The 21,560-nt window shown below is 37.2% G+C and overlaps 1 protein-coding gene across 1 annotated transcript in view; it reads left to right on the top strand.

Moving 5' to 3' along the window:
* CUBN (cubilin) overlaps positions 1-21,560 on the top strand; it is a 258,475-nt gene that overhangs the window by 14,440 nt on the left and 222,475 nt on the right. The window contains exons 9-17 of the mRNA XM_059184039.1: positions 1,318-1,449; positions 2,673-2,768; positions 4,897-5,015; positions 5,206-5,392; positions 6,660-6,772; positions 9,386-9,620; positions 16,186-16,367; positions 18,146-18,308; positions 19,069-19,256. Of these exons, the coding sequence (XP_059040022.1) occupies positions 1,318-1,449; positions 2,673-2,768; positions 4,897-5,015; positions 5,206-5,392; positions 6,660-6,772; positions 9,386-9,620; positions 16,186-16,367; positions 18,146-18,308; positions 19,069-19,256 (1,415 nt within the window). The remainder of the gene's footprint in view (positions 1-1,317; positions 1,450-2,672; positions 2,769-4,896; positions 5,016-5,205; positions 5,393-6,659; positions 6,773-9,385; positions 9,621-16,185; positions 16,368-18,145; positions 18,309-19,068; positions 19,257-21,560) is intronic.

The following is a 21,560-nucleotide window of genomic DNA, read 5'->3' on the forward strand; positions in this document are numbered from 1 at the left end:
TTATTTATTTATTTATTATTATTTAGATTTATTTATTTGACAGAGATAGTGAGAGAGGGAATACAAGCAGGGGGAGTGGGCCAGAGAGAAGCAGGCTTCCCACTGAGCAGGGAGCCTGATGCAGGGCTTGATCCCAGGACTCTGGGTTCATGACCTGAGCTGAAGGCAGACGCTTAACGACTGAGCCACCCAGGCACCCCACAAGCAGATTTTTAGAAGGGGACTCCACTTAGATGAAAGAAAAGAACTATTTTTTAAAATATAGAAGGTTTTAAACATTCTTATAATTTTAGCCATTTGAGTTATAAAAGTAATAATACTCACTGTAACAGTTGATTTAAACAGAAATATCTAGAGAAAAAGAACATTCTTTCTTCACCTTCAATCTTGTCCTCCCAATGAGAATACTGTTAACAGTTGTCCTCTCTCCTCTTCTTCCTTTTCCTTCACTCATACAAACATATAGACACATAGACAGGTTTTTTTTTTTTTTTAAGATTATTTATTTCTTTATTTGACAGGCAGAGATCACAAGTAGGCAGAAAGGCAGGCAGAGAGAGAGAGGAGGAAGCAGGCTCCCCGCTGAGCAGAGAGCCCGATGCGGGACTCGATCCCAGGACCCCGGGATCATGACCTGAGCTGAAGGCAGAGGCTTTAACCCACTGAGCCACCCAGGTGCCCCACATAGGCAGGTTTAAAAAAATTATTTCCCCCAATTGGGGTCAGACTGCATATTATTCTAAAAGTTTATATTATTAGTTATTATTATTATTATTATATAGTTATTATTATATACTAGTAAGTGTATTTGGGAAAATTTTTTAATATGTGTGTGTCATTAAAAGTAGCTTTTTGTATTCGTGGTACAGATGAGTCATAATAAATTCAGCTATGCCGCTAGTGATCATTGAGCCCCCCCTCCCCATTAAACAACTCTGCCACAGGCATCTGCTTACCTACATCTATTGATACTGGCAGTTTTATCACTGCAGAAAAGTTTTAAGAAGTGGAATTATTAGCCAAAGGTATATATTTTTAAGATTTTAATGAATACCTCTAGATCTATTTCCAAACAGATTTTATTAATTTAACTTCTGACTAAAAGCATATAAGAACACCTCATTTGCCCACCTCTTTGCCAGAATTTGTTTTTAAGAATGTAAAACCATTTTTGCCAACCTGAGAGGTAGAGTCTACCTCATTTTAATCTACAGTTTCTTCAAGCAAAGTGGGTCTTTGTGTATCTTTGACGTTTTGCATTTCTTTGTTGATAACTTGTCTATGGAGCTAACTTTTCAAATCTTCTAATCTTTCTAGGCTGGCAAGGAAATGGATACAGTTGCCAAGACATCAATGAATGTGAGATCAATAATGGCGGCTGTTCTGTGGTTCCGCCTGTCACCTGTGTGAATACATTGGGGTCTTACCACTGTCAAGCCTGTCCACCAGGTGCTACACCATTATAGGCAAAACATACGTTTGGGAACAGGGTCTTGTGCTCCATATTTTTTATTTTATTATTTTATATATATTTTTTAGAGAGAGAGATTTTTTATATATATTTTTTAGAGAGGGAGAGAGAAAGAAGGAGGGAGGAGGAGTGAGGGGTAGAGGAAGCGGGACAGAGGGACTCTTCAGCAGGCTCCACACCCAGTGCTGAACACAATGTGGGGCTCAATCTCACAACCCTGAGATCTTAGCCTGAGCTGAAACCAAGAGTCGGGCGCTTAACTGACTGAGCCACCCGTGTGCCCCGCTTATGGTCCATTTTAAATATGACTCTGTCTAGGGACATATACTGAGTAGTGTGGTGGAAAGTTTTATTTAACATGTGGATTCAGGGCATGTTAGTTCAAGCTATATTATGAAAAGCAATAAAAAAAATTTTAATATCACTGGGAAACAACAAACCTTTACAAATTGTGAAACAGCCTGTGGAGATAATGCAAACTTTGAAACATTTTCTCTGCGGATCACAGACCTGCAACCCCATTGTTCCCACAAATAATTTATTGATACAGTGAAGTCATGAGATGTTTTACATACAAAGTTCGCTAAATAACAGGCTAACTAGTAAGCATGTGATACATGTTATTTTCTTTCTCTTCCGGAAAGAAGTCATTACAGCTATCCTGTGATCTAAACTGAGCGAGTGACTACCCAAGAAGTTCGGGGAGTTCTAAGGGTTATATTGGAACCCTGTATGTTTTATTAATGTGACATAATAGTACTTAGGACTTCTATGATAATTTAACTCTCAGATCATTAAAGTCACTGCAATTAGAAAATGTCAAATTACTTAGTATCAGCACTTTCTAAGTCTACCAGTAGATTCATGGATCTTTTTATTTTTATTTTTTATTTTAGTCAGGAGAAACAACCCAGAACATTGTTTCTGCAATCAGGTTCCCAATTCTTATTTGTCCTTTCCTCTTAATGATAGAAATTTGTGTGTGATGTACATGTGTGATGTATTCTGCATTATCTCCACAGGGTGTTTCACAATTTGTAAAGGGTTGTTGTTTCCCATGTGTATGTGGCTTCATATTTAGCTTTTTTGTTCTGACGATAGAAGATCTCTGGTTGGCCTGGTTTGTGATACGTGGTTCTCAGATTGGGATTCTTCAGTATTCTTAATGTTGTGTGTTATGCTCTGCTCTTGCTGTTGTCAGGGTACCAAGGCGATGGAAGAGTGTGCACACCCATTGACATCTGCTCCATCAATAATGGAGGCTGCCACCCGGACGCGTCATGCTCCTCGGTTCTCGGTGATGACTCTCCCTCTGGTTTGGGGTATCTTAATAGGACCCTCTAAAACAAATCAACATTTTAAAAACAAAATCCCCTACCTTCAAAATTCTTATTTTGATTTTCAAACCAAAAAGTAAGCCTTGTTTTAAAACTATACATTGGATTTTTTAATGTGATAGACTAAGCTCTTCTCTGGTCTGGCCTAACCCAGCAATTATTTCCCAAGATAATCGAGCCAGCTAATTAATTTATGACTGTATTTCAGAAAATGGCAAGGAGAAAGGGAGGAAGGACCGACCACCTGTCATCTCCCTTTAAAAACGCTTTCTTTTCTATGCCGTTGGCCAGGATTGAGACCTGTTGCTAACCTTGTCTGCAAGGGAGGCTGGGAAATGTAGTTTATTTCAGGTGCTTGTGCCCCCAGTTAAAATAAACAATTCACTACTAAAGAATGGAAAACTAAATGTAGGGTGATAGTCAACAGTGTCTGCAATGCTGTGTAAGAGAAGTTTTACCTCCTATAATTTAAATAATATGTGTTGCTAAATTGTCTCCCAGAAATGTATCAATTTATACTGACCAACAGTGCATGAAAGTATACATGTATCCCACCCTTCACAATAATGGATACTATTGTTATTTTTCATTTTGGTCAATTTTATAGGCAAAAATTGTCTTCCCATTGTTCTAATTTTGACCATATCAAAATTCATTTTTGAACTCTAATAGTTAATACCTTATTTTATTTTTAAGGATTTTATTTGTTTGACATAGAGAGAGAGCACAACAAAGGGAGAGAGGCAGAGGGAGAGGGAGGAGTAGACTCCCCCCTAAACAGGGAGCCCAGTGTGGGTGGGGCTGGATCCCAGGACGCTGGGATCATGACCTGAGCTGAAGGCAGATGCTTAACTGCCTGAGCTACCCAGACACCCCAGTAGTTATACGTTTTACATATTTATTGGCTTTATTTTTTTTCTATTTGTTCATATCCTTTGTTCATCTGCTTTCTCATTGATTTATAAAATTTCACTATGTGCTAAGGATATTATCTCATTATCTGTGTAATGTTTTACATATATTTCCCCTGGCACATTGTTTTTATTTTAATTTTGTGGTGGTATTTTCTATTTAGAAGTTTAAAATTTCTATGTAGTCAAAAAGATAAATCTTTTCTTGTAGGATTTTCTCCTCTTGGAATTAGGCCTTTCCTACAGAACTCAAGTGCTTGCTCTTTTGTACTTTCATTTATTTTTAACATTAAGATCTTTGATCTTTTGGCATCAAATATTGCTTGATATTTTTGCCCAAATGCATGGCTCCAACTTCATTTATTGAATAACATATCATATCTCTTGCTATTTCCAAATGCCACTTTTATTTTTACTGAAGTAATATATCTATATACATATGTAAAAAATACAAACATGATATATGTATGTGTATAATATATAGAGATAATTTACATATATATAAATTACGTAATTTATTACATATATAAAATACATAATTTATATATAAATTACACACATACATATACATACCTATGTATATGTATGTATGTACTGTGACTATTAAATGTTTTTAAAATAATTAACAGCATACTGAAATAGTTAGGAGCATGGATTCTAGAAAAATACTGCTTGGATTTTGATTTTCTCCTTGGTTCCACCATATTCTAGCTGCGTGTCCTTTGTCAAGGCATTTAATCTTTCTGTGCTTTATCCTCACCTATAAACAGGGATTAAAATAGTACCTATTTATAGTCCATATTGGTACAGTGTTTGCAACAGATACCATCTTCATGAGAAAACCCTTTTCTGCTGTCAACCCCTCCATGAGAAACTCCCCTTTCTCTTGGTGCACCTCACACTTGTCCACAACTCAGAACCATTACAAATGGACTGACAGCACCAGTACCAATTTGTATATAAAGTATTGGAAACGCATAATGCCTTTCTTATTTTTTAAGATAAGAATTAGAAAAAGATTCTATTATTTTTCTCTTCATGCCTGGTGTTTCTGCCCCGAGAGATAGGCAGACTTGACTTTGGCATTTTCTTATCTTAGACAACAGAGCCTGAGTTTTGTTACTGGGTTTGAATCGAGGAGTTCTGTATTTATACTTCCATTTTGATTTCTAAACAGGTTCCTTACCTCTCTGCACTTGTCTCCCGGGGTTTACCGGAAATGGTTATGGGCCAAATGGATGTGTGCAACTCAGTAACATTTGCCAGAGCCACCCCTGTTTAAATGGGCAGTGCATTGTGAGTCCTTTATTCTTCCTTCCTTAGCAATTACCGTTTCAATGAATCATTGCAAGTTAGGCTACCAGAAGATGTTCATGCCTCAACAGCTGCTATGTACAGCTGCTATGTAATTTTCTTTGCTATTTGAGTTGATTAACGTTTATTGTCTATTCATTTGTTTTATGACGCTATGTTTTTCTTTCCTTAGGAAACAGTCTCCAGTTATCTTTGTAAGTGTGAATCAGGTTGGGCTGGCATCAACTGTACAGAAAATATAAACGAGTGTCTGAGCAACCCCTGCTTGAATGGGGGAACTTGTGTGGATGGCATTAATGCTTTCAGCTGTGAATGCACACGTTCTTGGACTGGACTCCTCTGTCAGATTCCCCAGCAAGGTACACTCGGCATTCCTTTGCTCACAGATGCTCACAGCATGAGAGGATCATCCCTTAATGAGTCCCGCTTCAGATTTTTCTACTTTCTTGTCATGTGGTTCAAGTGCTTACAACTAAGCCTTCCCTTGCAGCAGTAGTCTAGAATTTACAAGGTAAATATTTATCTCGGTTGTAGCCAGAAGAACCTTCCTTCAAAGGAAGAATAAAATTAGTATTTGCCATTTTTATTATGTCTGTCCTGAAAACAAAATGTGCTAAGGTAGTGTAGTTCTTTAGGGAGAGTTTTCTCTACAGCAGCTGTATCATTTCCCTTTAACATTGCACTAAGTCGTGTCAGTTTCCTGCTCTAGAAAACACAGTCATTCCCCATTGCCCACCAGTTAAATAAAGATTGGGACTGTTTTTCAATTATTCTCTATAACCAGGACTTACCCCATCCAGTTAACCTTGTTTTTCACTAGTTCCCTAATAATATTCCCTTTCCAAGCCAGACGTCTTTTCTTATCACCTGATCCCATGTACCACCTTGCTGTGTTCTTTTATTTGGGATATTTTTCTCCTTAGACATCTCTAAATCTCCTTTGCTTTGCATCCGAATGTATCTGTTCCTCAGGAGTACTTCACCTTCAAGCCTCAGTCTTCTTCATCAAGCCTCTTCTGACTACTCCAGCCCCCTCGTATAACTCTTGATTCAGAATCAGCACATTTATTGAGACTTTACTATGTGTTGAGGAGGCTGGTAGATGCTATGAAGACATGAGCACAAAATAACTATCTCCACATGTTATCTGTCTATCTTCTGGTTGAGGAGATGAGTCTAATACAAAATGACAGAGAGGAGATAAGAACTAAAGATTGGGACTAAGCTGTGTGGGGGCCAAGACACAGAGGCAGAGAGAATGGGAGTCAGAGAGAACAAGAAGAGGCGGGCAACAAGAAGAGATCAAGAGGGATCTCGGGGTGATCAGTGTGACTCTGGGCAGACCAGTATTTGAAGGGTAGTAGGTGCAGGAGTGAGAGACCACGGTGTCAAGAAGCATGGCTCATGGTGGTCATAAGGAGATACCAAGCGGACTTCCAACAACCGGGGGACTTAGAAGGGTGTCCAACGAGAAGGGGGACGGGGAGAAGAAAGAATGGCAGGGCATTTGTCTCCGGCATTAATCACTCAGACTTCTCCAATAATTCAGCAGCAGTGTTAAAGCTGCCTAGACTCTTCCTTTGCAGAGTTGCTGTAAAGCAGAAATCATCTTCTTTCTCTTGGCAGTTTGTGGAGGGTCCCTCTCAGGGATGAATGGAAGTTTCAGTTATGCGGGCCCTGACGTTGGTTACGTACATGATGTCAACTGCTTCTGGGTTATCCGAACTGAAGAGGGAAAGGTAAATGCAGGATCTCCTGCCCAAACGTGGATCTGTATCCGTGAATATGCAATATGAGTACATATTACATAAAATACCTATGGTGCTAATCCAACCATTATATATTGAGGGCCTGCTAGGTGTCAAGCTTTGGGCTAGATATTTTGTGCACTTTTCTCAAACGTTATAGTAAGTCTTTGAAATAGGTGATCGTGTCCTCATGTTATAGATGAGATCATGGAAATGAAGAGAAGCTAAGTCTTTTTTAAAAAATACTTTTAAACTGGTAATTAGACCAGTTGGATTTCAAAGTCGTTTGTCTGATTGCCAACTCCACATTTTGTTCAGTAGGGATAATTCTCTGTAGGGATTGGCCTGCTGCAAGCCTGGAATTTGTAAAGTCATGTTGTTCCTGAGAGAGTCCTGTTTGAAGATGACCCCTCAGTGTTTTGTTAATTATTATGCAAAATGGGGACACTATGAAGATGGTTTTCTTGTCAGAGCCTTCTCTGTGCCATTGTGCTGTTAACTGCTTTACATACATAGTGTCATTGTATTTTAACTCTTGTAACCCTACCCTGAAAGATAAGAATTATTATTATCATTTTAAGTTTGTGGACAGGGAGCCTGGAGCAGCTGAGGAATTTGTCCAAGGTCACATGGTTTGTAAGTGGTGTGCCCCGGACCCAAGCCCAGGCCTTTTGACTGACTCCAGTGACTCTGAATGGCTGCATGAACACTCTTCAAATTAAGATCTGACCCTGAGGTTTTTAGTGCTTTTATCCCCAGCATTCATTACTCAGACTTTTCCAAATATTTATTTCTCAGCCAACTCCTAGACTCATTAAAATGAAGTTTGTATGTCTGAATAGATAAGATTTTCCCTTGAAATTCTGTAAACTTTTTCCAGCAAACTAATGTTACTGGGGTCATTGTACAATGGTCACCACACAGTTTTTCCCTGGAGATGGGAGGATTCTTTGGGGCCTGGTGGCCCCACAATAGCATCAACTCCAAAATCGATTTCCCAGTGGGTATGTTGTGTGAATTTCCTTCCTCCCATTAAGTGTTCATGAATTCTATTTCCTGGCATTGAAAACATTTTTCTTTCAAGAAAAGTCATTTGTGAAAAAAATTTAATACTTTTATTATTGATTTGTAAAAAAAAAGACAATTTTCTTGATTATTGTGATTTTGCATCTTCTTATTTCCACAATTTACATAATATAGTATTTTATAGGAATTTCATAGAAATCAGAGTAGTTCTATTCATGAACACTTATTTGATTTTTATTGAAATTACTTCAAGGACAAAAATGATGCAATGTTAGATAACAAATCTTAAAACTATCCTCATACAGAATTTCAAAAATATCCTGATATCCTTTCTCATTAGCTAAATGCTGTTGTGGTTTTTAGATCATAATGAGAATCAAATCCAACAGCCTCCTTTTAGTAGTTTAGCTCTTTTAAGTGATGTTATCCATACAAAATCTTTTTTATTTTATTATTATATTATAATATTTAAGTTTGTACAGTCTAACATTTTAACTTGGAAATGTATTTTTGTGTTTATGCTCTTCTACCTGGATGCTCAGAATCTTTTAGATTACTTTTTCCCTATCTTCCACTCTTGGTATTACTCATCTCTTAATGACATCCAACGATTGAGGTCTTGCTGACCTTATACACACACACATACCTACTCAGTCTATACCTAAGGTTGTCAGTGTGCTAGTATCTTGTTGAGAAGTACAGAGAACCCTCAGGAATCAGCATCCCTAGTTGTGGGGAGGCAGTCAGTAAACATTTGTGGGTATGCTACACATATAAGGTATTCAGGTGGCTGGGAAATAAATTGTTGTGAATGGTAATATTAGTCAATTACATTTAACTCAAGGTAGATTTAAATTGTTGTGAATGGTAATATTAGTCAATTACATTTAACTCAAGGTAGATTTTTCAAATGTCCAATGTGTTTTACTGATGTGGGAGCATTGTCAGCTATACATTTGAAGGGCCTATATTTAGTGGACTTCACAGTTTAATGAAATATTGATAAATATATTTCATTAATCTATTCAGTAACAACTCAATGGGTATAAAGTTTCAGTTACATAAGATGTATAAGCTCTAGAGATCTGATGTATAACACTGTACGTGTGGTTAGCAATATGTTATGATGCACTTCAACAGTTGTTAAGACAATGGAGCTCATGTTGTGCTCTTACCACCACAAAAAAGAGAGACACAAGGAAACTCTAGGAGGTGTTGGATATGCCTATTGATGGTGGTGAGGGCATCACAGGTGTTAGCAGTATGTCCAAGAACTCATCAAATCATATATGTTTAGTATGTACAGTTCTTTGTATACCAATTACACCTCAATAAAGTTGTTAAAAATCTATTTCATTAAGATTTTTGATATACTTTTATATTAGCTGGAGCCTAAGCAATTTTTAACACAAGTTATTGAATTTGTAGATTTGTCATATGTATTTGTGGATAATTGGGAAATTACAGGTATGTCTCTTGAAAGGTGACTAAATATGAATGCTTCCTAATTAGTGAGAGAAATGCTTTAGAATTAATATGGAAATGAAAAACAATACATTGTGACCTTTACATTTTCAGGTGCTGCGTATCACTTTCACTTTTTTCCGGTTAGAATCAGTCAGCAATTGTCCACACGAGTTTCTTCAGATTCACGATGGAGAGTCCTCTGCGGCACTCCAGCTTGGAAGATTCTGTGGCTCTGATCTCCCTCATGACTTCCTCAGTAGTGACAATGCCCTCTATTTTCATCTCCATTCTGAACATTTCAGAAGTGAGAGGGGCTTTACAATAAGATGGGAAACGCAGCAACCAGGTATGTAAACATGAAGAAAAATCAAGCAAAATCTTGAAATCATTAAGTTTTCCTTTTTAGTGTTAGACTTGTTGATAACATTAAATGTTTTGAGATCTAGGGATTGTATCATACTTTTATAATTCTTTTAAAATAAATATAAAATGATTTGGAATTCCATTTTGTGTTTAGAGATAACAAAATTTGGATGAATAAGAAAGATTAAAATCCATGAGTCTTAATGGGTCCCTTATGAAATGACCAAACAGCATTCTTATAAACTCTACTAGTAACTTACTGCAGCGATGTTCTTGAAGAGGTTGTCGTTCCTTCCTTAGTATTCCTTATCTTTTTTTTTTTTTAAAGATTTTATTTATTTATTTGACAGAGAGAAATCACAAGTAGATGGAGAGGCAGGCAGAGAGAGAGAGAGAGGGAAGCAGGCTCCCTGCCGAGCAGAGAGCCCGATGCGGGACTCGATCCCAGGACCCTGAGATCATGACCTGAGCTGAAGGCAGCGGCTTAACCCACTGTGCCACCCAGGCGCCCCAGTATTCCTTATCTTAATGACCATTTGATAATTTGTTCTTTCTGTTGTTATTTTGTCTTTTGGGGCTCTACTTTTTTTTTTTTTTTTTTTTTTTTAGCTTTTTACTGTACAATTTTTAAACAGGTAGAAAGGTAGATAGAACAGTACTGAACCTCCAATTCACTCATAAATAAATCTGTGCATCTATTTCTGGAATTCCTCAGCTTCTCTATTGGCCTATATATCTGTCCTTGTGCCACACTGGCTTAACTAACTACTGAAGCTTGAAATCTGATTGTGTAAGTCCTGTAACATGGTTCTTTTAAAATATGCTAGATCCTTTACATTTTCCTGTAAGTTTTAGAATCAATTTGTTAATTCTCCCCCCAAATCTGCTGGAATTTTGTTGGTATTGTCTTGAATCTATAATTAACTTGGGAAGAAATGACTTCTTAAATTAGCCCTATCACTTTATGAACATGGACTATCTCTGTATTTATTTATCTTTTTAATTTATCTTAGCAGTGATTTATAGATTCCAGTGTTTACTCTACATATTTTATTGTTTTTTTCTAGATATTTAATATTTTATACTATATGAAATGGTACTGTTTTTCTAAAATGTCAATTTTATGTGTTATGTGTTGTCATATATAGAAATACGACATATTTTTAAAAAATATTTGATTTTGAATCCAGTCATTGCTAAAATCATTAATTAATTCTAACAGCTTTTTTGGTGGATGCTTTTGGATTTCTCTACATACACAGTTATGTTATCTGTGAGTAAAGAGCGTTTTTCTTTGTTAAGAAACAAAATTTAATGGAGTAAATTTGAAGATCTAATTGGGTTTATTAAACAGTCCATGAATAGGGCATCATCCCATCTAGCAAACAGAGGGGAGCCCTGAGGAGTTGTATGAAATGAGAAGTTTTTATAGGAAGAAGAATAGGGCGAGAAACTATTAGCAAAAGAAAAAGATTGTTCCAGACAAGGTCTTCCCTTAATGGGAAGGGTGAAGGGTCGAATCATACAGATTACCTCATCTTCCTTTGGGGGATGGAGAGAGCCCATGTGGCAGACTCATTGGCCTGAAGTGGAAAATTCCTGACTGACAGATTAAGATTACATTTCTAGGGGAGGCTGAAAGTGCAATTAGATCAGGTATTAAGCCCATGCTGGGGGACTCGGCCTAAGTGATACTGTTTGGGGTCTGTGGTTTTCCTTCTAACATCTTCCTTTCCAATCTTTGTAACTATCATTTCTTTCTTTTCCTTAACGTCTTTATTGCCTGGCTAGGATATCCAGTACCATACCGAACAGAAGTGGTAGAGTGGGCATCATTCTCTCCTTCCCAACCCCATGGGGAAATTGCGTTCAGTATTTAACAGTTGAATATAATGTTTTAGATGTAAGTTTTTATAGATAACCCTTAGCAGATAAAGGAAGTTCACTGCAAATTACTGTTTCTGTATAACAGATTACCCACAAATTTAGCTTTGTAGAGCATTAATCATTTTATTATATTTCTGATCTTGTGGACCAGGAATTTGGAAAGGGCCCAATTATCATTTGATCTGTCAAGCAGTTACAATTAGATGTTGGCTGAAACTGTAGTCATCTACAGGCTCAACTAGGCTGGAAACCCAAGATGACTCACTCAATCGATGCTGGCTTTTGGATAAGAGCTGAACCAGGCTATTGACTTGAATGCCTCCACGTAGCCCCTCTCTGATGGTGGTCTTAGGGTAGTGGATCTTCTTTCATGGCACTTGGTCTATCTTAGAGCAAGCCTTACAACAGACCCAGGCAGATGCTGCATGGATTTTTCGGACCCACCTTTGGAAGTCATACTGTCATAGTCATACTATTTCTGCCATACTTTTATTTGGTTAAAGCACTCATAAGCCCACCCAGATTCAAGGGGAGGAGACACAGATCCCACCTCAACGGAAGAAGTGTCAAAGATTTTATGAATGTTTTTAAGCCATTTCATCTTTTATTCCTAACTTGTCAAGAATTTTTATGATGAATGGATATTGAAATATATTAAATATGGTTTCACTTATTTGTGGAGTATAACAAAAAGCATGGAGGACATGGGGAGTTAGAGAGAAGGGGGTTGGGGAGGGGAGGTGAAATAGAAGGGGAGGTGAATCATGAGAGACTATGGACTCTGAAAAACAATCTGAGGGGTTTGAAGTGGCAGCGGGGTGGGAGGTCGGGGTACCAGGTGGTGGGTATTCTAGAGGGCACAGATTGCATGGAGCACTGGGTGTGGTGAAAAAATAATGATACTAAATAAATAAATGAAAAAAAAAAGGAAATATATTAAATAATTTTTCTAAATCTATTGAGATGACTGCATGGTTTTCCTTCTCTGCTTCTGTCATTTTTCCTCTGTCCTCTTCTTCTGGAACTCAGATTATACGTATGCTGGAGATTTTGACTATGTCTCATAGCTCTTATACTTTTTAATGTAGTCTTCCCCTGTGTACATGCAGCTGAAGACTCAGCTAAGGGCCCAAGGAAAACTCATATAAATTTTTTGGGTGTTATGGCCATGCAGCTGTCTTCACTATAGTACCTTATTCCAAAATCCCAGCTACTCTAGGGGCCCCAAATCCTGAGTTTTGTTTATTTCACCCAGTAGGAGTACTGCTGCTACTTGGACTCCACTGTCCCGCACTGCAGTTTGGGAAAGGCACACAGGGAGAATATATGGGACTCACCGCTTGTGCTTTCTTCCTCTGAAGGATCACAGTCTTTCACTGCTTGCTTCTCAATGCCTGAAGACAATAAAAACTAAAACAAACCATAATTCCTTATTATTACCAAATAGTAACTATTGCTCATATTGATGTGTTACAGAAACTGTTGTTTGGCTTGCATATTGTCCCATGTTCTAGACTTTGCTAGAATGGTTTGATCAAATTGAATTTAATGTTTAGGGGGACAAAAAGGATCACATTTGGAGGTACTCAATATCTATTTGCCTCCCTGTCATGACTGCAACATTGATTAGAGTGTTTTGATTTTCTCAGGTTGATCTTTCTATTAGAAAGCTACTCTTTTGCCCTTTCTCTAATGGCCTTAGCAACCCATAGGCTCATTGTTTAGATTAATTGGGGCTTTAAAAATGATGGCAGTTGAATTTTATCTTTTATTCTTTATTTATTATCTGGAATTCTTCAATGGAGTAGGCCTTTCCCATATCAACTATTTGGTTACACTCACATACAGATCGGTCAAGAAAGGTAGGATAGATGCTTGATTCTTCCCCCTATTTTTCTCCGGTATTCAAATTAATTACCTGGTTTCCTAGCTTTCTCCAGAATGAAATTACTTGTTATTCTTTTTATTTCATTTTGGTTTTAGTACCAAATATGAACTCATATTTTATAATAGTTGATGTATTATAATCTAGTCTAGACTTTTTCTATGTTAAAATGTTCCATATTTGGCTATTGGGAAAACTTTAAAGTTAGTTTCTGAGCCTCTTTGACCCTATTCTAGTTACCTTTGGAAACTTCCTTGCTTTCTGCCCTGAAAGATGTTCCAGGTTCTTCCTATGTATTTATTGTGTTGGGACAGGAACCAATTATTTATCTGAAGAGTTTCTAATGGGAAATGGGATTTAGATTCTATAATCTGGGTAATAGGAGTGGCTATTGCTACTAGATTGAACAAAGTCTATACATCTTTCAGTAGAAGGAACTAGAAATTTTTTTTAAATGCTACTTTTTAAAAAAATGCTATTTTTTAAAAAAAGATTTTATTTATTTACTTGACAAACAGAGATCACAAGTAGGCAGAGAGGCAGGCAGAGAGAGGGGGGAAGCAGGCTCCCCACCAAGCAGAGAGCCCGATGCGGGGCTGGATCCCAGGACCCCGAGATCATGACCTGAGCTGAAAGTAGAGGCCAAACCCACTGAGCCACTCAGGTGCCCCTAAATATTACTATTTTTTAAGTAGAGCTCCAGCATGGAGCTCAGTGTGGGGTTCAAACTCACAACCCTGAAATCAAGACCTGAGCTGAAATCAAGAGTCATACACTCAACCAACTAAGCCACCCAGGTGCCCCTATTTTTATTAGTTTTAAGGAAAAAGCATATCATGTATTCTTCATGATCTTCCAATATATTTGCATATTGAAATTAAAGTTTTTAAATTTTATATTTATACCTCTTCTCACTTCAAAAAATCCTGGTTCCTAGTGACATCAACATATTACCTACTTAATCCTACTGTATGAATTTTCAAAATAACAGTATTAATATTATTACTAATAATATGATAACTGAAAGTCATTTAGTATTCCTTGGCTATTCTTTTTTGTGCAATATATGTTGCACTCAAGCTCTGTATTCGAACTTTACAGTGTTTTAAAGCATCTTGGAATATTTCTCTTCTCCATCTTAAACTGTTAGTTCAACAGTTATTTCATTTTGTTTCATTTTGTTTGTGATTTTAAAGATTTCACTTTTTGAATTTTATTGAATTTTACTTTATAATTATGTAAAACATATTCATATTTCCAAAGCCAAATAAAAATTCATAATAAATTTAGAGAAGTCTAACCTTCATCCCTGTCCCTTCTGTCTTGTTCCTTTCTTTTCCCAAAGGAAACAATTTTTATTAATTTTTGATTTACCCTTCCATTTAAAAAATATAAGCAGATAATCACATATGATCAAGTCTTATGGTTATTTTCCCTCTCTCTCCTTTTTTTTTTCCCTTTTTCCCCCTTTTCCATATGTTCATTTGTTTCCTTTCTTAAATTCTACATGAGTGAAATCATTAGGTATTTGTCTTTTTCTGACTGATTTATTTCAGTTAGCATAATACACCTAGTTCTAGCCACATCGTTGCAAATGGCAAGATTTCATTCTTTTGGATGGCTGAGTAATATTCCATTGTTTATATATACCACATTTTCTTTATCCATTCATCAGTTGATGGACATTTGGGCTCTCTCCATAGTTTGGCTATTGTTGATAATGGTGCTGTAAACATCGGGGCATGTGCCCCTTCGAATCTGTATTTTTTTACCCTTTGGATAAATAACTAGTAATGCAATTGCTGTATTGTAGGATAATTCTGTGTTTAACTTTCTGTGGAACCTCCATATTATTCTCTAGAGTGGCTGCACCCGTTTGCATTCCCACCAACAGTGCAAAAGGATTCCACTTTCTCTGAATCCTTACCAGCACCTGTTGTTTCTTGTGTAGTTAATTTTAGCCATTGGGACAGTTGTGAGATGATACCTTGTTGTGGTTTTGAATAGTATTTTACTGATGATGAGTGATGTTGGATAGTATTTCGTATAAGCCATCACAGAGTCTTTGTTAAATAAATGTGAATATTAATAAAGAAAAGATTCCTTCAGTCACTGATATACAACTTGAGGGGGTTGGTGGGGGGGTAATTAATGAAGTGGTAGCGGCATGGGTGTCACAAAGCCTGGCCCCGCCTCTACCTCACTCCATTCCTGGTCAAGGCAAGTGGCTCCACCACCCATAGACGTTTGATTTTATTCACTTATAAAATGAAGAGTTTAATTATATTAGTGTTAAAAATCTTCTCAAATGAAAATTACATAGCACTTGACTATTCTAATGTATAAAATAATCTGGTTTGTTGAATGACATGGGGTAATAGAAGTTCCAGAACTTTTTAAGAGTTAAGAAGAACTTTTTAAGAACCAGAACTTTAAAAAAGTTATACAGAAGTTAATCTCTTTCAAAGTGAAAAGAAGTGTCTATCATCTCATCCCTCAGACAGTTCAGCACTGTATTTTAAAATCGTATCACCATGTGATAGCTGATAAGCACAGAGAACAATGCAGGAGTGACTCATTCATTTATCAGCTAATATTCCTAGATTTATAACTGTATCAAACTGGAAAAATGAAAGCCTTGTTTAATTTACGAGGGCATCCCAAATAGCACACAGTTGTTTCAACAAAGCTTGTCTTCTTGCAGTAAGGACTATGATAACTCTACATAAATTATAACTTGTATACAATATAAAGTTATTTTTTCCTCTTATTTTAGAGTGTGGAGGTGTACTGACGGGTACTTATGGTTCGATTAAATCTCCGGGATATCCTGGAAAATATCCTCCAGGAAGAGATTGTGTCTGGAAAGTAATAACCAGTCCTGGGCTCTTGATAACATTTACTTTTGGGACCTTGAGTCTGGAGCACCATGATGATTGCAGCAAAGATTATCTTGAGGTAAACAATCATATTTGGATAGAACATGTCATGACCTGATTGGAACTCAGGGAAATATGGTTTGGTGATACTGTGGATAACTATAATTTTCTAGCAGTAGTTATATTCTTCAATGGGCAGCTGATGTCTTAAGTCTTGTTAATTCCTTATTCTTAATTTTGTCAGCTTGTTGGTTCTTCTAGGTTTTGTTTGAATCTGGGAAACAGACTGCCTTACTGTTCTATGTCATTTCCTGGAGCCCAGTCCCCTAAGGAGGGAATGGAAGAATTAACAAAAGAAACAGTAATGGTTATCTTTTCCAATGCAGAATCAAGACTTCAGTTGTCTAGGGTAATTGACCCATTATTTCACAAGCTAACTATAGTGCTCTGTGAAGAAAAATAATAGCAATTGTGTTGAAATTGATTGCTAGTGGGTGAGCTTAGAATATATTGATAACTGTCATTGGGAGAAGAGAAGTCTGTCTGTGCCCCTCCTGCTTAACATTAGTAAAAGATTAAAATACAGAAGAAGAAGAAGAAGAAGAAGAAAAAAAAAGGCCTTGAGCTTATGGGTATATCAGAAATGCTGCTCTGCATTTGTAGACTGAAAAGATCATTGAGAAGATTGAGTTCCTATGTTGCTCCTGTCTTGTTTGTCTCCATAAATCTTAGTAGTCCTTGCTGTAGTGATAAAAGACAATATGCTTTTCTAAGTGCATTAGAGAAGAATGGAGTGCTATGGAATTATTCATAAAGGATAGAAAGGTGCGGCTGTCAAACAGGAATCTCCACAAGTTAAAGTCATTAGTAATTTAGCAGTTGTAATGGATTTGAAACCCTTGGGAGTGACTGGAAAAATCTACCTCTCCCTGAAAATTTTCAGCAACATAATCTTTGAAATGTTAACAGTAGCATGGATTTTCCATCAAATTAAAGTTAGAGGTCTGTTTTTTTCTCCACTCCCACATTAATTCCTGAATATACGTGTAATAGAAAGTTATCAATCATTCTGATAATATTGAAATGCCTCTCATTTCTCAATGATATTTCGAGGAAGTAGTTAAATATAGGAATAAAATACTGCTATCCCAGAACTTTGCTGCTGATAGAAAAAGTAATTTGAGTGGGCCAAATTGGCCATGTTAAAATAGCACTGATGTTTGGTGTTCTAGGTAGTACAGAACTTTCAGTTACAACTGAATTATAGAGGGGTTAACATGATTATTTAAGAGATTAAAAAATCAACAATTAAAAAGGATTTCTTAGGTCATATTGTCATTATCACGGTACTCAGTTACTATTAGGATTGCACCTCTAAAACACATTAAACTGTCTCTATGTTGCGTCAACCTGACTTCACTTCTCTCTACCTCTGACCCTTCTGAACACCTAGACCAAGTTGTGAATCAGTCGACACTGTTGGTATTCTTTCTTCCATCTTCTTTGCATATATTCATTTCCTCCTTCTTAGTTACTAGGAATTTATCATTACAAAACCAACATCTAGGGGGGGAAAACTAAGGAAATTAAACATTGAGAAAGGTTCATGAGAAAATTTCAAATTATACGTCTAGGCTTGGAATTAAAGTTTGGACAGAGATAAGGTATTAAGAATGGTGGGAGGCGGAGACTTCCCTTTCATGAACCCCAACTGAGTATTGGGTATATAGTGATGGGAGAGCCTCTGAGAGCCATCAGTTTCCAATCACAGCTTTTTTGAAGTCAATGTACAAAATGACTGAGGTTTGTCAAAATCTGATCCTTTTGTGCTTAGCTATTCTTTTGTTTTGTTTTTAGATTCGAGATGGTCCTTTGTATCAGGACCCTGTTCTTGGGAAATTCTGTACCACTTTCTCTGTCCCACCACTCCAGACTACAGGTCCCTTTGCCAGAATTCATTTTCATTCCGACAACCAGATTAATGACCAAGGCTTCCATGTCACCTATTTAACGTCACCCAGTAAGTAACCTGATCATTGGGAAAGCACGTGGACGTGAAGGACAGTGCCATCTTTTTATGCTTAGAGCTTGTATTGATACCCTAAAACAAACGAACAAACCAATGACAAACAATAAGATACTCTAAGATTTTTACTTTAGGGCTTTTATTTTTAAATATATCATTGAGCCCTGATGAGAACTCACACAAAAAAACAACTTTCAGGTTTCAATATCAGGAAAAGTAACCATGAACATCTTTTCACAGGCCCCCTTTCTTCATTTGCCCTGGCTTCAGGCTGAATCTAGAGCCAACCTTCTGTAGACTGAGGAGTCTCTACCCACTTTTGTGCATGTCAGCTTTCCCTTGAGCACACCCTGCTGTTCGATGTTCATTATTCCTTCAATTATATTCCATTCTCTAGTCCTATATTTTATTTTGTAACATATTTTATAAGCTACCCCAAATCTTTTTGGAATGAAGGAGAGCCTAAAGGTATTTAGGCTACATTCTAAATGTAGAAGAGGATGTTAGATGGGAAGTTAGATCACACATGTCTGGATCTATTTCTTTAGGCACTACATGGATGTCCGACAAACACACATCAAACTGAAAACATGATTAGAGACATAGGCCTAATGTCTTTATTCACAGGGTGAATAAAATGGATATATGATTGTATGTGCATGTGTGTCAATTTTTAAAGATTGTTTCTAATGCCTGACGGTCACAGGAATGGCCACTCACAGGACCTATCCCTTATCTTCCCTGTGCTCTTTAGCGGATCTGCATTGTGGAGGAAACTACACAGACCCAGAGGGTCTTCTGTCTTCTGACTTGTCTGGACCTTTCACTCACAGCAGACAGTGCATCTACATTATAACGCAGCCCGTGGGAGAACAGATACAGATCAACTTCACCCATGTGGAGCTGGAAGGCCAGAGTGTCTGTTCCTTGAGTTACATGGAGGTAACTTTGACTTGTCCATGGCCCTTTCATGACGTTAATCAACATTTTTGTATTCTATAGTGTAGGTTGTACAGCCAGCAGCGTGTGGATTCCCTGGGTGATCTGGATGTTAGAAATCCAGTTCTGGGGGCGCCTGGGTGGCTCAGTGGATTAAAGCCGCTGCCTTCGGCTCAGGTCATGATCTCAGTGTCCTGGGACCGAGCCCCGCATTGGGCCCTCTGCTCAGCAGGGAGCCTGCTTCCCCCTCTGTCTCTGCCTGCCTCTCTGCCTACTTGTGATCTCTCTCTCTGTCAAATAAAACAAATAAAATCTTTAAAAAAAAAAAAAAAAGAAATCCAGTTCTGTCCCCTATCCCAGACCTACTGCATCAGAACCTCTACGGACATGCTCAGCAATCTGTATTTTAACAAGCTCTTGGCCTCTCCCGGGTCATTCTGACTCAGGCTATAGTCTGAGAACAACTGTTCTAGAGAGTATGAAAGAATCTGCCAAAAATAGATCTATAGATGGTGAAACAGGAGATTGGTAATGAAATAGCAAAGGACAAAAATGAAAGCTGAGACTAGGAACTCATAATAATGCCTAATTACAAGCTATGAAACTGATCCTTAATAACTGAGGTGAATGCAAATAGGAAAGACTAGTGAGATTTACTAATAAGAAATAGTTTTCATAGACTGTCCAGGAAACTCATCCCAGAAAAGTAAAAGGATTTGCCAAGTGAACTAGCTATTCGGTGGCAGAGAATTAAGGTAAAGCATTGGGTGACCCTTGTTTCAGAGAGTAGGTTTTTTCCTTTCATTAGGCCTGCATGCTCTCTTTCAAAAAACTTTAACTCTGATTTAAGTGTGTGTAATGATTGTAATGTGAAGAATATCTGAAACAAAAAGGCACTTTTGTTTGCCTGGCCTGGTATTTCCTTTGCTTAATTATTGGTCAAGTCACAAATTAGAGTATTGAGAAAGAGAGACAAAACAGTATTTGTTGGATACAGTCATTTTATATAAACTCAGAGAGGCACTGGCGATTTTGTTTGCTCATGTGTTAGACCCAATTTATTTTTCCAGGAAAAACCTATGTAACCTCTTGCCCTCTTCCCTCCTTGATACATATAGTAGAGAAACAGAGAATTTTAGTGTAAGAGTTGGACTTAAGGGGTGCCTGGGTGGCTCAGTGGGTTAAGCCGCTGCCTTCGGCTCGGGTCATGATCTCAGGGTGCTGGGATCGAGTCCCGCATCGGGCTCTCTGCTCAGCAGGGAGCCTGCTTCCTCCTCTCTCTCTCTCTAACTGCTTCTCTGCCTACTTGTGATCTCTCTCTGTCAAATAAATAAATAAAATCTTTAAAAAAAAAAAAAAAAGAGTTGGACTTAGGTGTAAAATGAAGTACATTGAGCCTGGTGCCACAGTAATAGTTATTAATATTTAGTTTAGTTCAGATACACATTACCTTGGTTTCAAGTGTACAACATTGTGATTCAACATTTATATACATTGCAAAATGATCACCACATTAAGTGTATTTACTGATATATAGCCATACAAAGTAACAGCTTTTTTCTTATGATGAGTACTTCTAAGATTTACTTTTATAGAAACTTTTAAATTTGCAATACAGAATGATTGATTATAGGCCTTGTGTTGTATATTACATCCCCATGATGTTGTTTATTTTATGACTGAAAGTCTGTAGCATAATGCTGATAAGGTCCATCCATATTATTACAAAGGATAAGATTTCATTGTTTTTTTCATAGCTGAGTAATATTCCATTATAGATACACAAATACCACATCTTCTTTATCCATTCATTGATCAATGGATACATAGGTTGTTTCCATAAGCTGGGTATTGTAATAATGCTGCAATGAACATAGAGGTGCATACATCTTTTTAAATCAGTGGTTTTCTTTTCTTTAGTTAAAGAGTAGGAAGTGGAATTGCTGGATCATATTGTAGTTTTATTTTCATTTTTTGAGGAAGTTTTGTGTAGTTTTCAATAGTGGTTACACCCCCACCAAAAGTGCACAAGGGTTCCCTTTTTACCATATCTTTGCCAACATTGTTATTTTTTGTCTTTTTGGTAATAGTTATTCCCACAGGTGTGAGGTAATATCCTGGTTTTAATTTGCATCACCCTCATATTAGAGATGCTGAGCATCTTATCATGTGCCTGTTGGCCATCTGTATATTTTCTTTAGAAAAATGTCTACTCAGATCCTCTGCCCATTTTTTAATTGGATTGTCTTTTGTTGTTATTGAGTTGTATGATTTCTTTATATGTTTTGGATGTTAACTATTTATTTG

The sequence above is a fragment of the Mustela lutreola genome, chromosome 8, assembly GCF_030435805.1.
Source record: "Mustela lutreola isolate mMusLut2 chromosome 8, mMusLut2.pri, whole genome shotgun sequence".
Taxonomy (NCBI): Eukaryota; Metazoa; Chordata; class Mammalia; order Carnivora; family Mustelidae; genus Mustela; species Mustela lutreola.